The following is a 14059-nucleotide window of genomic DNA, read 5'->3' as shown; positions in this document are numbered from 1 at the left end:
CAGTCAAGGTAGACTGTCCAGAGCAGTTAGGAACTCTTCTTCATGTAGTAGTGGCTCTCCCAATTTTTATTTTATTTTATTTATTTATTTTTTTTTGAGACAGTCTTGCTCTCTCCCCTAGGCTGGAGTGCAGTGATACTATCTCAGCTCACTGCAGCCTCCACCTGCCAGTCTCAAGCGATCCTCCCACCCCAGCCTCCTGAGTAGCAATTTTGCCCAGAATGATCTGGAACTCCTGAGCTCAAGCAATCCTCCCACCTCGGCCTCCCAAAGTGCTGGGATTATGGGTGTGAGCCACCATCCCCAACCCAGACTTCTAATAGAGGTAGATTTTTTCAGGCATCTCTAAGTGACCCAAAAGTCCTGCCACAATTGTTCTAGGCATTTTCAAACTTTAGAATAGCCTAGAAGTATACAAACAGACGTTAAAACACATTGTGTGGCCAGGCACTGTGGCTCATGCCTGTAATCCCAGCACTTTGGGAGGCCGAGTGGGCAGATCACTTGAGGTCAGGAGGTCGAGCCCAGCCTGACCAACATGGTGAAACCCTGTCTCTACTGAAAATACAAAAATTAGCCACACTTGGTGGCAGACGCCTGTAATTCCAGCTACTTGGGAGGCTGAGGTGGGAGAATCACTTGAACCTGAGAGGCAGAGGCTGCAGTAAGCTGAGATTGCACCACTGCCCTCCAGCCTGGGTAACAGAGCAAGACTCCATCTCAAAAAAAAAATGTAATAACTATTCCATTTCTTAAATTGCAGTATGTTTTAGAATAAATTTCCAAGTAATATATTTCTTTTTCTTTTGAAGACACTGACTTTCATGGGCTTTTCTTTTTTAATTAGACAGTTTGTTCCTCACAGTTAGGGCTGACGAAGAATGCTTGGTAGATAAGGGCCTGTGTGAGCCAAGTCATTCACAAAGAGCTGTTCTTGTGTGGGTCTCACGGGTATCACGTTTCCTCCACAGACCCGGCCGCAGTGCCTACCGAGCCGTTTGACAACACTACCTACAAGAACCTCCAGCATCATGACTACACCACGTACACCTTCTTAGACCTCAACCTCGACCTCTCAAAATTCAGGATGCCTCAGCCCTCCTCAGGCCGGGAGTCACCTCGACACTGACGGCCCTCAGTGTGAAGATGAACCTTGCTCCGTCTTCGCTGCATCCTGCAGTGCAAAAATAAAATCCACTTGAGTCACAAAGCCCAGTGTGCATCATTGGCCTCACTTTTACACTATTATTTTTCTTCTAGACAGGGTCTCAAAAACGGACGGAGTCTCACTCTGTCACCCAGGCCGGAGTGCAGTGGCGCAATCTCGGCTCCCTGCAACCTCCGCCTCTTGGTTTCAAGTGATCCTCTCACTTCAGCCTCCCGAGGAGCTGGGACCACAGGCACCTGCCACCACACCCAGCTCATGTTTATATTTTTAGTAGAGACATGGTTTCACATGTTGGCCAGGCCGGTCTCCAACTCCTGACCTCAGGTGATCCACCCGCCTCGGCCTCCCAGAGTGCTGGGATTACGGGCGTGAGCCACTGTGCCCGGCCACTTTCACACTTTTTACAGTACGTGGTGAAAGAGCAACACTAATCCTGATTATTCAACATATATTTTGGCATATCTATGTGCAAGGAATTTTCTTAAACTATAAGGTTATGGATCACTGGGCAAATCCATATAATTAGAGAATTTTAAGTGCTTTAGAGCAGTGTGATTCTACTATGCTAAGCCTAGTCAATTTAGCCTTAAACTGATTATCAGCTGAGTATCAATAATGTAATAGTGACTTCTAGTCCTACAAGCCTCGTTTTTTTTTTGTTTTTTTTTTTTTTTAAACATAAACTCAAGATTTTGTCTTCATAATAAAAGATGACACTTAGAACTGGATCACGTGGCCCTTTCTCTTGTCTCCTCCCAGTTGAAAATGCTTGCGTCTTTTAACAGCCAGCATTCTCGTAGATCTGCAGTTGGGCTCAACGCACTCAAGACTTAGCAGTCTTCTTTTTAGCCTATCGGCATGGGAAGAGGCCTGGTTTTTGATAATTAGAAACAGGAGTTTTGGCCGGGTGTGGTGGTTCACACCTGTAGTCCCAGCACTTTGGGAGGCTGAGGCAGGTGGAGGATCACCTGAGGTCAGGAGTTCAGGACCAGCCTGGCCAACATGGTGAAACCTATCTCTACTAAAAATACAAAAAGTAGCCGGTGTGGTGGTGGGCGACTAATTTCAGCTACTTAGGAGGCTGAGGCAGGAGAATCGCTTGAACCCAGGAGGCGGAGGTTGCAGTGACCAGAGATCGCCCCATTGCACTCTAGCCTGGGTGAGAAGAGTGAAACACCATCTAAAAAATAAATAAAAATAAGCTGGGTGTAGTGGCACACACCTGTAATCCCAGCACTTTGGGGGCCCAGGCAGGCCAATCACCTGAGGTTGGGAGTTTGAGACCAGCCTGACCAACATGGAGAAACCCCATCTCTACTAAAAATACAAAAAATTAGCCAGGCGTGGTGGCGCATGCCTGTAATCCCAGCTACTGGCGAGGCTGAGGTAGGAGAATTGCTTGAACCCAGGAGGCAGAGGTTGCAGTGAGCTGAGATCATGCCATTACCCTTCAGCCTGGGCAACAAGAACGAAACCCTGTCTCAAAAAAAAATTTAAAAATAAATAAATATAAAAATAAGACTGAGCAGGGGACAAAAATAAAAAACAATTCTTCTTACCAAAAGAGGTTGAAAATGTCCCTTCTGTTGTCCCTGCCCACAATGTCCTAAGCCTAGCAGGTGTTGACCCGAAGAAAGAAGCGGGGGCAAAACGAACATTAGAGTTTATCTGGGCTGAGCCGTGGGCTGCAAGCCAGCAGCGCCGGCCCTGAATATCCCTGCTCTGATTAGCTGCAGTTACAGGTGGCATTCTGTTGTTTTGTAGTTTTCTTGAGAAGGGATCTCACTCTGTCACCTAGGCTGTAGTGCAGAGGCTTGATGTTAGCTCACGGCAACCCCGGCCTCCTGGGTTCAGGTGATCCTCTCACTTCAGCCTCCAGAGTAGCTAGGACTTCAGGCATGCACCACCATGCCTGGCTTTTAAAAAATTGTTTGTATAGATGGGGTTTGACCACGTTACCCAGGCTGGTCTCGAACTCCTGGACTTAAGCAATCCACCTGCCTCAGACTCCAAAATGCTGGAATTACAGGTGTGATCCACTACTCCAGGCCTACAAGTGGGTTTAGTTTAGTTTTGCTTTTTTGAGCCAGCATCTCATCACCCAGGCTGGAGTGCAGTGGTGCAACCTCTGCTCACAGCAACCTCCATCTCCTGAGCTTACGTGATCCTCCCATGCTGCCCACGTGAAAGAAAAGTATCTTGAACCCCCAAATCACTAAGGAAAACTCAAGCTAGAAACTGCTTAAGGCAAACTTGCCTCCCATTCTATTTAAAGTCACCCCTCTGCTCAGTGAGATAATGCATGTCTGATGGACTCCTTTGGAGAGGCTAACCAGAAACAAAAAATGCAACCTTTTGTACCTCACCGACCCGTTTCCAGTCTTCCTGCCTTTGCGTCAAGATGTCCCGCCTTTCCAGATGAACTCATGGACTTCTTACATATATTACTTCGTGTCTCATGTCTCTCTAAAATGTGTAAAACCAAGCTGTGCCAGACCACCTTGGACACCTGTCGCCAGGACTTCCTGAGGCAGTGTCACAGGCGTGTGCCCAACCTTGGCAAGATAAACCTTCTAAATTAACAGAGACCCGACTCAGATTTTCCAGGTTCGCACGCAGAATAGTCTCAAACTCCTGGCCTCAAGCAATCCAACTGCCTTGGCTTCCCAAAGTGCTAGGATTACAGATGTGAGCCATATGCCTGGACTCAAGTGGGTTTTGTTTTGTTTTTAATTTTGAGACAGAGTCTCACTCTATTGCCCAGACTGGAGTGCATGGCGTAATCTTGGCTCAGTGCAACCTGTGTCTCCTGGGTTCAAGTGATTCTCCTGCCTCAGCCTCCCAAGTAGCTGAGACTACATGTGCATGCCACCACACCTGGGTAATTTTTAATTTTTATTTTTGATAGAGATGAGGTTTCGCCATGTTGGCCGGGCTGGTCTCAAACTCCTGACCTCTAATGGTCCAGTCCACCTTGGCCTCCCAAAGTGCTAAGATTCTGGGCATGAGCCACCGCGCCTGGCCACAAGTGGGTTTGTTTTTTATTTGCTTGGTTTTGTTTTTGAGACAGAGTCTCGCTCTTGTCACCCAGGCTGGAGTGCAATGGCGCGATCTCAGCTCACTGCAACCTTCACCTCCTGGGTCCAAGAGATTCTCCTGCATCAGCCTCCTGAATAGCTGGGATTACAAGCACATGCCACCATGCCCAGGTAATTTTTGTATTTTTAGTAGAGACAGGGTTTCACCATGTCAGTCAGGCTGGTCTCAAACTCCTGATCTTGTGATCCACCCACCTCGGCCTCTCAAAGTGCTGGGATTACAGGCATGAGCCACCGCACTGGGCTTCACAAGTGAGTTTTTTAAAGGAAAAAAGAGGCAGTTGCTAAATTGCTCGCCAACAATTCACATTAAAATACATAAGCAATTGATTAGCTTGTTCTTTGTATCACAAATTCCACAAATTTAGAAACATGATATTAATGCGTGAAGCAGGCATTCAGGGTCAAAATGACTTTAAACAATTGCACTGGGCATAAGTGCGGGACGAGACTCAAGTTCGCAGTCCAGGTCTCTGTGTAAGCTTTGCAGAGCACAGAACACTCTGGGCTAGCTTTTCTCCTGAGGAATATAGTGGGCAGGACAAACCTGGGGGCATAGACGAGCCGGGGATGACTGTGCCTAGTCAAGTGACTGACACAGACTGTGTGAGCCCAGAACATCCAAGACACCTCTCAGCCAATTTGGAAAGTTTACTTTGCCAAGGTTAAGGACGTGCCCGTGACAACCTCAGGAGGTCCTGAGGACTTCTGCCCAATGTGGTTGGGTACAGCTTGCTTTCATACATTTTAGGGAGACATGAGACATAAATTAATATGTGTGAGGCTGGACACGGTGGCTCACACCTGTAATCACAGCACTTTGGGAGGCTGAGTCGGGCGGATCACGTGAGGTCAGGAGTTTGAATCCAGCCTGGGCAACATGGTTTATTCCCGTCTCTACTAAAAATACAAAAATTAGCCGGGCATGGTGGTGCATGCCTGTAGTCCCAGCTACTCAGGGGGCTGAGGCAGAAGAATCTCTTGAACCTGGGAGGCAGAGGTTGCAGTGAGGGGAGATCGTGTCATTGCACTCCAGCCTGGGTGACAGAGTAAGACTTCCTCTCAAAAAAAAAAAAAAAAAAAAAAATCAGTATATGTGAGCTGTTGTCCAGGCACGGAGGCTCACACCTGTAATCCCAACACTCTGGGAGGTCGAGGTGGGTGGATCACCTGAGCCCAGGAGTTTGAGAGCAGCCTGGGCAACATGGTAAAGTCCTGTCTCTCCCAAAAATACAAAAAATAGGCAAGCAAGGTAGCACACACCTGTGGTCCTGTCAGAGGCAAGTGAAGCAGAGCAACTCCATCTTGAATAGAGGCTGGGTAAAATGAGGCTGAGACCTACTGGGCTGTGTTCCCAGATGGCTAAGACATTCGGAGTCACAGGATGAGATAGAAGGTCGGCACAAGACACGGGTCAGAGAGACCTTGCTGATAAAACAGTTTGCAGTGAAGGAGCCGGCTAAAACCCTCCAAAACCAAGATGGCCACGAGAGTGACCTGTGGTCATCCACACTGCTACTCCCACCAGTGCCACCACCATTAACGAATGCCATGGCAACGTCAGGAAGTTACCCTGTATGGCCTAAAAAGGGGAGGCATGAATAATCCACACCTCGTTTAGCATGTCATCAAGGAATAACCAGAAAACTGGGCAACCAGCAGCCCGGCGCGGTGGCTCACACCTGGAATCCCAACACTTTGGGAGGCTGAGGCGGGCAGATCATTAGGTCAAGAGATCGAGACCATCCTGGCCAACATAATGAAACCCCATCTCTACTTAAAATACAAAAATTAGCTGGGCATAGTGGCGTGTGCCTGTAATCCCAGCTACTTAGGAGGCTGAGGCAGAAGAATCGCTTGAACCGGGGAGGCAGAGGTTGCAGTGAGCCAAGATTGCGCCACTGCACTCCAGCCTGGCGACAGAGCAAGACTCAGTCTCAAAAAAAAGGCACCCGGTAGCCGAGGGCTGGTCTGTCTATGGAGTAACCATTCTCTTATTCCTCTACTTTCCTAATAAACTTGCTTTCACTTCACGGATTTGCTCTGAATTCTTTCTTGCGCGAGATATGAGAACCCTCTCGGGCCAGGGCCTCTTTCTCGTAACGGTCCCAGCTTCTTGGGAGGCTAAGGTGGAAGGATCCCTTGAGTGCAGGAGGTCGAGGCTGCAGTCAGCCGAGACAGTGCCACTGCACTCCAGCCTGGGTGACAGAAGGAAACCCTGTCTCCAAAAAAAAAGTAAAAAAAGAGTACACGTGAGATATACATTGGTTTGGTCTGGAAAGGCGGAACAACTCGAACTGGGGCATTCCAGGTTAGAAGCAGACAAGAGATAAGGCTGGCACGATGGCTCACCCCTGTAATCCCAGCACTTTGGGAGGCTGAGGTGGGCGAATCACCTGAGGTCAGGAGTTCAAGGCCAGCCTGGCCAACATGGTGAAACCCTATCTCTATTAAAAATTAAAAAATTAGCCTTCTGGTGGCATGTGCTGTAGTCCCAGCTACTCGGGAGGCTGAGGCAGGGGAATCGCTTGAACCCAGGAGGTGGAGCTTGCAGTGAGCCAAGATCATGCCATTGCACTCCAGCCTGGGTGACAGCAACAGAGTGATACTCTGTCACACACACAAAAAAGAGACAAAAAGCTACATTCCTTTAAGTTCTTGATCAGCCTTCCATAGAATACACAATTGAGTCTGGCTCAGTGAATCTGTATTTTTATGTACACAATAGGGCAGAAGAAGTCATTAGATGTGGATTTGTCTTGGGAGCCTCAAAGCGATGACTGAGTTGTCTGTCCTTTGTCCACAAGGAATTTCCTCGTGAGCAAATTGTGAGGGAGATCTGCACCTTCTCATCTTTGTAGCTATTTTATTTAGGAGTAGAATGGAAGGCTGGTTTTCCTGATCGTTCCCAGTTTGATGTTTCCCTTGGCTTAGTGATTTGGGGATCCGGAGATTTATTTTCCTTTCATAGGTGTCTTGAAACTGCCTTTGAAAAATGAGGACAGTAAGAGGAATCTGACAGAATAGACTCCGCCTTGCTTCTGCTCTCTAGCAGTCTTGCTCATTCCTGGGCGTAGACCACGCGAACCATGGGGGAACTTCATTTATAATTCAACCTGAAAGCAAAGCTTCTAATAGTCCCTGCCTGAAACTAACACCCCTTTTGCTCAGGGACCAAAAACTGCCTTTGAAAGACTAAAGGAAGTCCACAAAAATAATATTATTGGACAGGCCTGAATAAATGCAGGTAAAATTTCTTTCTTTTGCTTCTTTTTTTTTGAGACGGGGTTTCACTCTGTTGCTTAGCTGGAGTGCAGGGGTGTGATCTTGGCTCACTTGCAACCTCCATCACCTGGGCTTGGGTGATCCTCCTGCCTCAGCCTCCCAAGTAGCTGGGACTACAGGCACATGCCACCATGCGTGGCTAATTTTTTGTATTTTTAGTAGACATGGGATTTCACCATGTTAGCCAGGATGTTCTCAATCTCCTGACCTCATGATCCGCCCCCCTCAGCCTCCCACAGTTCTGGGATTACAGGCATGAGCACCGTGCCCGGCCAATTTTTCGTATTTTTTGTAGAGATGTGGGTTTCACTGTGTTGCTCAGGCTGGTCTGGAACGCATGGGGTGAGACGATCCTCCAACTCTGGCCTCCCAAAATGTTGGGATCACAGATATGCGCCACTGTGCTGGGCCTATAATCCTTTACTACTCAGGGACTATGTAGCCAGAAGCGGCAGGATTTGTGACTTCCTCACTCATGCCAATAGATAACATCACTACTGTAGAACCTAAGCCTTAAACACTGAAGAGACCCCCACAAACAGGCTTTGTGTGAGCAACATGGCTGTTGATTCACCAGGGTGCGGGCGGCTGAGTCTGAAGAGAGAATCAGTGGACGGTGGGGACAGGAGCTGATTTTATAGGTTTGGGGTAGGTCGTGGAGAAATGTTGGAAGAATTGTTGGACAAGGAGGATTTTGAGTTACTGGTGGAAGTAGGAGGGAAGGACAGAAGGGAGAGAAGGAAAATTTGGGGCCAGACGAGGTGGCTCAAGCCTGTAATCCCAGCACTTTGGGAGGCTGAGGTGGGAGGATCACCTGAGGTCAGGAGTTCAAGACCAGCCTGGCCAACATGGTGAACCCACGTCTCTACTAAAAATACAAAAATTAGCTGGGCGTGGTGGTGCGAGCCTATAGTCCCAGCTACACGGGAGGCTGAGGCACGAGAATCACTTGAACCTGGGAGGTGGAGGTTGCAGTGAGCCAAGATCACACCACTGCACTCTCCAGCCTGGGTGACAGAGCAAGACTTCGTCTCAATTAAAAAAAAAAAAAAAAAACATTTAGCCGGGCATGGTAGTTCATGCCTGTAATCCCAGCACTTTGGGAGGCTGAGGCAGGTGATTACCTGAGGTCGGGAATTTGAGACCAGCCTGACCAACATGGAGAAGTCCTGTCTCTACTAAAAATACAAAATTAGCCAGGCTTGGTGGCACCTGCCTGTAATCCCAGCTACTCGGGAGGCTGAGGCAGGAGAATCACTTGAACCTGGGAGGTGGAGGTTGCAGTGAGCTGAGATTGCGCCACTGCACTCCAGCCTGGGCAACAAGAGCAAAACTCCGTCTAAAAAAAAAAAAGAAAAGAAAAGAAAATTTGGTATGGGTTGTATTGAGAGCAGGGACTGGGGACGGATTGGAGTGTAAAAAAAACAATGCCTGGCCGCCAGGCACCTCAGACCACTGGCCCATTTGTTGACAAATTATTTAGGTCTCGAAGAATAGGAGAATTCAGAAACTCATCTGGAGTGTTCGTGCAGATCGCAGAGGTACCACGGCTTGTCCATGGTGCTGTCAGTCAGCCTAAAAGACCTGACGCTAAGACTGGTCTTTTTCTTCTTTTTGAGACAGGGTTTCACTTTTGTCGCCCAGGCTGGAGTGCAATGGCACGATTTCAGCTCACTGCAACCTCCGCCTCCCAGGTTCAAGCAATTCTCCTGCCTCAGCCTCCCGAGTAGCTGGGATTACAGGTGCCAGTCACCATGCCCAACTAATTTTTGTATTTTTAGTAGAGACAGGATTTCACCATGTCGGCTGGTCTCAAGCTCCTGATCTCTGGTCATTCACCCGCCTCGGCCTCCCAAAGTGTTGGGATTACAGGCGTGAGCCTCTGTTCCTGGCCAAGATTAGTCTTTTGGGATTGTTTTTCAGACTTTCCCAAGTGAACTCCAAATATCTGGGACTGGTCTCAGTCAATTTAGAGAGTTTATTCTGCCGGAGTGATAGAACCTCAGGTGCTCCTGGCGACATGCTCACAATGGTTGAAGCACAGTTGGGTTTGATGCATTTTAGGGAGACATGACATCACTCAATATGTGTAAGATGTACATTGGTTGGGTCTGGAAAGGCGGGACTACTTGAAGCACAGAGCGGGCTCCCGGGTCACAGGCAGATAGAAGGCAAATGGCTGTGTTCTGCTGAGTTTCTGACCAGCCTCTACAAAGAAGGCAATCAAACATGCATTTATCTCAGTGAGCAAAGGAATTACTTTGAATAGAATGGGAGGCAGGTTTGCCCTAAGCAATTCCCAGCTTGACTTTTTCCTTTGTGATTTGGGGGTCCCTAGATTTCTTTTGCTTTCACACTGGCAACTGAGTGACCCTACTGGGGCCCATGACCCTTGACCCAGCCGATCCGTGGTCCCACCCAGAGGCAGACTCGGCACCCGAGGACTGTTTTCCATACCTGTAATATTTCCTTTTCCTTTTTCTCTTTTGAGACAGGGTCTGGCTCTATTCCCCAGGCTGGAGTGCAGTAACTGTCACGGTTCACTGCAGCCTCCAACTCTGGGATTCGAGCGATCCTCCCATCTCAGCCTCCCAAGTAGCTAGAACTACAGGGGTATGCCACCACACCTGGCTCGTTGGTTTTTATTGTTACTGTTTTGTTTTTTGGTTTTTTGAGATGGAGTCTTGTTCTGTCACCCAGGCTGGAGTGCGCTGGTATGATCTCAGCTCACTGCAACCTCTGCCTCCCAGGTTCAAGCGATTCTGGTGCCTCAGCCCCCCAGTAGCTGGGATTACAGGCGTACGCCACCACGCCCAGCTAATTTTTGGTGTCTTGTTGTTTTGAGATGGTCTTATTCTGTCGTTGCCCAGGTTGGAATGAAATGGCATGATCTCAGCTCACTGCAACATCTGCCTCCTAGATTCAAGTGATTCTCCTGCCTCAGCCTCCCAAATAGCTGGGATTACAGGTGCGCACCACCACATCTGGCTAATTTTTGTATTTTTATTCTATTTTTTTTTTCTTTTTGAGACGGAGTCTTGCTCTGTTGCTCAGGTTTGAGTGCAATGGTGTGATCTCTGCTCACCACAACCTCTGCCTCCTGGATTCAAGCGATTCTCCTGCCTCAGCCTCCAGAGTAGCTGGAATTACAGGCGCACACCACCACACCTGGCTAAGTTTCTGTATTTTTAGTAGAGGTGGGGTTTCACCATGTTGGCCAGGCTGGTCTCAATCTCCTGACCTCACAATCCTCCTGCCTCAGCCTCCCAAAGTGCTGGGATTACAGGTGTAAGCCACCACGCCCAGCCAATTTTTGTATTTTTAGTAGAAACAGGGTTTCACAATGTTGGCTAGGCTGGTCTCAAACTCCTGACCTCATGATCCGCCCACCTCAGCCTCCCAAAGTGCTGGAATTACAGGTGTGAGCCACCATGCCTGGCCAAATTTTCATATTTTTGGTAAAGATGGGGTTTCACCATGTTGGCCAGGCTGGTCTTGAACTCTTAGCCTCACATGATCCACTGGCTTCAGCCTTCCAAAAAGCTGGGATTACAGGCATGAGCCACTGTGCCAGGCCCTGGCTAATGCTTTTTCCCACCCCCTAATTTTTAAAACTTTTTTGTAGACAAAGATTTCACTGTGTTGCCTAGGTTGGTCTTGAACTCCTGGCCTCAAATGATCCTCCCACCTCAACCTCCCAAAGAGCTGGGGTTACAGGAGTCAGCCATAGTGCCCAGGTGATACCCTTATCATTTCCTCTCCAACCAATCAGCAACACCCATTCCCTAGGTCCATGCCCACCAGACTGTGCATAGAAACCCTAGCCAGCAAGCCTTTGGGCGAGACTGATTTGAGTAAAAGTCCATCTCCCACGTGGCTGGCCTCATGTTAACTAAGCTCTTTCTTTACTGCAATACTGCAGCCTCAGTGATCTGATTTTACCTAGCAGCAGGCAAGAAGAACCCGTCAGGGAATCATAGGGAGAAAGTCAACACAGGGAGAAAGTGGAGGAAGCTTCTTTGCATTTCTGAGTCAGTCAAGGCCTGACCGCAGATCCGCATGCCAGGTTCCTTCTGGAGGCTCCCCAGGGCCACAGAGCAATGTCCTGCACCAGTGGGTTGTCTGTTCCCTTGATGCCAGGTCAATTGAAGCTGTAGGACCCCTCTCTCAGGGATGCGCCCAGCTGCTCCACATGGGCACCCACTAGTCTTCTTTTGTTTTTTTCTGAAATGAGATCTTACCATGTGGTCCAGGCCAGATTGCAGTGGCATGATCACAGCTCACTATGTTCTCAAACTCCTGACCTCAAGTGATCCTCCTGCCTGTGAAAGGAAAATAAGTCTTGTCCCACCCCTACCCCAAATCACTAAGCTACAGGGAAATGTCCAGCTGGGAACTGCTTAGCGCCAACCTGCCTCCTGTTCTATTCAAAGTCACCCTCTGCTCACTGACACAGATGCATAGCCAATGGCCTCCTTTGGAAAGGCTAACCAGAAATTCAAAAGAATGCAACTGGCTGAGCGTGGTGGCTCATGCCTATAATCCCAGCACTTTGGGAGGCCAAGGTGGGCGGATCACCTGAGGTCAGAACTTTGGGACCAGCCTGGCCAATGTGGTGAAAACTGTCTCTACTAAAAATACAAAAATTAGCTGGATGTTGTGGCATGCTCCTGTAATCCCAGCTACTCGGGAGGCTGAGGCAGGAGAATCACTTGAACTCGGGAGGCAGAGGCTGTAGTGAGCCAAGATCCTGCCATTGCACTCCAGCCTGGGTGACAGAGCAAGAGCATGTCTCAAAAAAAAAAATAAAAAAAAAAAGCCTGGCCATGGTGGCTCACGCCTGTAATCCAAGCACTTTGGGAAGCTGAGGTGGGCAGATCACAAGGTTGAGAGTTCAAGACCAGCCTGACCAACACGGTGAAATCCTGCCTCTACTACAAATACAAAAATTAGCTGGATGTTGTGGCATGCTCCTGTAATCCCAGCTACTCGGGTGGCTGAGGCAGGAGAATCACTTGAACCCGAGAGGCGGAGGTTCTGATGAGCCAAGATGGCGCCATTGCACTCCAGCCTCGGCAACAAGAGCGAAACTCCATCTCCAAGAAAAAATAATAATAAATAAATAAAATATAAAATAAAAAAAAAGAATGCAACCCTTCCCCTCTCACCTGTCTGTGACCTGCAAGCGCCCTCCCCCTTCCAGTCTTCCTGCCTTTGCTTCAAGTTGTCCTGCCTTCCAGACCGAACCAACGAGCTTCTTACATGTATTGCTTGGTGTCTCATGTCTCCCTAAAATGTGTAAAACTAAGCTGTGCCCGACCACCTTGGGCGCATGTCATCAGGACGTCCTGAAGCTGTGTCACGGCTGCGTCCTCAACCTCGGCAAAATAAACTTTCTAAATGAACTGAGACCTGCCTCGAATCTTTGGGGTTCACATGCCTTAGGCTCCCGAGTAACTGGGACTGTCAGCACATGCCACCATGCCTGACTAATTTTGTTGTTGCTACAGAGTCTCGCTCTATTGCCTAGGCGGGGGTCCGACTGCTGAGCTCAAGCGATCTTCCCGCCTCTGCCTCCCAAAGTGTGGGATTACAGGCGCAAGCCGCCATGCCTGGCCTTCTTCTCTCTCCAGCATTGGCTTTGAAATCTTATGAAATCCAAACGGACAGGAGCCTAGGCTAACGAGTATATCTTGATGGTTTTGGTTCATCAGAACCCTTGCCAAGACTTTTATTTTTAAATGTACAGCTTAAAATATATCATCCTCGGCTCTGTGCCAACCAGAGGAAGCCAAGGTAAAACACCATCTTCTCCAGGACATATGGAAAGTCGCTGCTGTCGGAATAAGGGAGGAGTTCTGGGGAGGAAGTTCTAGTGTGACAAGCAAAGTTTCACAGCACCAACAGCTATTTTCCAGGAAAGAATTTTCAAACTATGGAGTTTATGAAAAAAAAAAATAAAAGGGAAAAAAAGACATTTCTGCAAACTGACCTAAGCCCTGGGAATCTGAATCAGAGCCCTTTCTCTGGGGAAGGGGAAGGGGGAGCCCGGGGCCTCTGCAGGATGCGGGTGCAGTGTTCACCCCCTGCTCACTCCGAGGCTTCTCTGCATTGGCCTGCGTGTGCGTGGTACCCAAAGCAGGCCCTTTTCCTCCCTCCCTCCTTCCTTTCCTTCCTTCCTTTCTTTCGAGACAGAGTGTGGCTCTGTCACCCAGGCTGGAGTGCAGTGGCACAATCTTGCCTCACTGCAACCTCTGCATCCCAGGTTCAAGTGATTCTCCTGCCTCAGCCTCCGGAGTCGTTGGGATTACAGGCACCCGCCACCACGCCCAGCTAATATTTGTATTTTTTTTATTTTTTATTTTTATTTATTTAGTTTAATTTAAAAGATAGGGTTTCACCGTATTGGTCAGGCTGGTCTCAAACTCCTGACCTCAGGTGATCTGCCCACCTCAGCCTCCCAAAGTGTTGGGATTACAGGCGTGAGCCACTGTGCCTGGCGTAAGAT

At 48.6% G+C, this 14059-nt stretch overlaps 1 protein-coding gene across 3 annotated transcripts in view; it reads left to right on the top strand.

Moving 5' to 3' along the window:
- Positions 1 to 1777, top strand: part of NDUFV3 (NADH:ubiquinone oxidoreductase subunit V3) — a 17064-nt gene extending 15287 nt beyond the window's left edge. For 2 of the 3 annotated variants that reach the window (XM_017538569.2, XM_037742046.1), the window contains one exon: positions 972 to 1215. In XM_017538569.2, coding sequence (XP_017394058.1) covers positions 972 to 1129 — 158 coding nt within the window. In that variant the 3' untranslated portion in view covers positions 1130 to 1215. Of the gene's footprint in view, positions 1 to 971 lie in introns of all 3 variants that reach the window. The other variant, XM_017538570.2, reaches the window with a different exon arrangement.
- The last annotated feature ends 12282 nt before the right edge of the window (positions 1778 to 14059 follow it).

The sequence above is a fragment of the Cebus imitator genome, unplaced genomic scaffold (assembly GCF_001604975.1).
Source record: "Cebus imitator isolate Cc_AM_T3 unplaced genomic scaffold, Cebus_imitator-1.0 Scaffold112, whole genome shotgun sequence".
Classification (NCBI taxonomy): Eukaryota; Metazoa; Chordata; class Mammalia; order Primates; family Cebidae; genus Cebus; species Cebus imitator.
The sequence above is the reverse complement of the archived record's forward strand: the minus strand, read 5'-3'. Positions and strand labels throughout refer to the sequence as shown.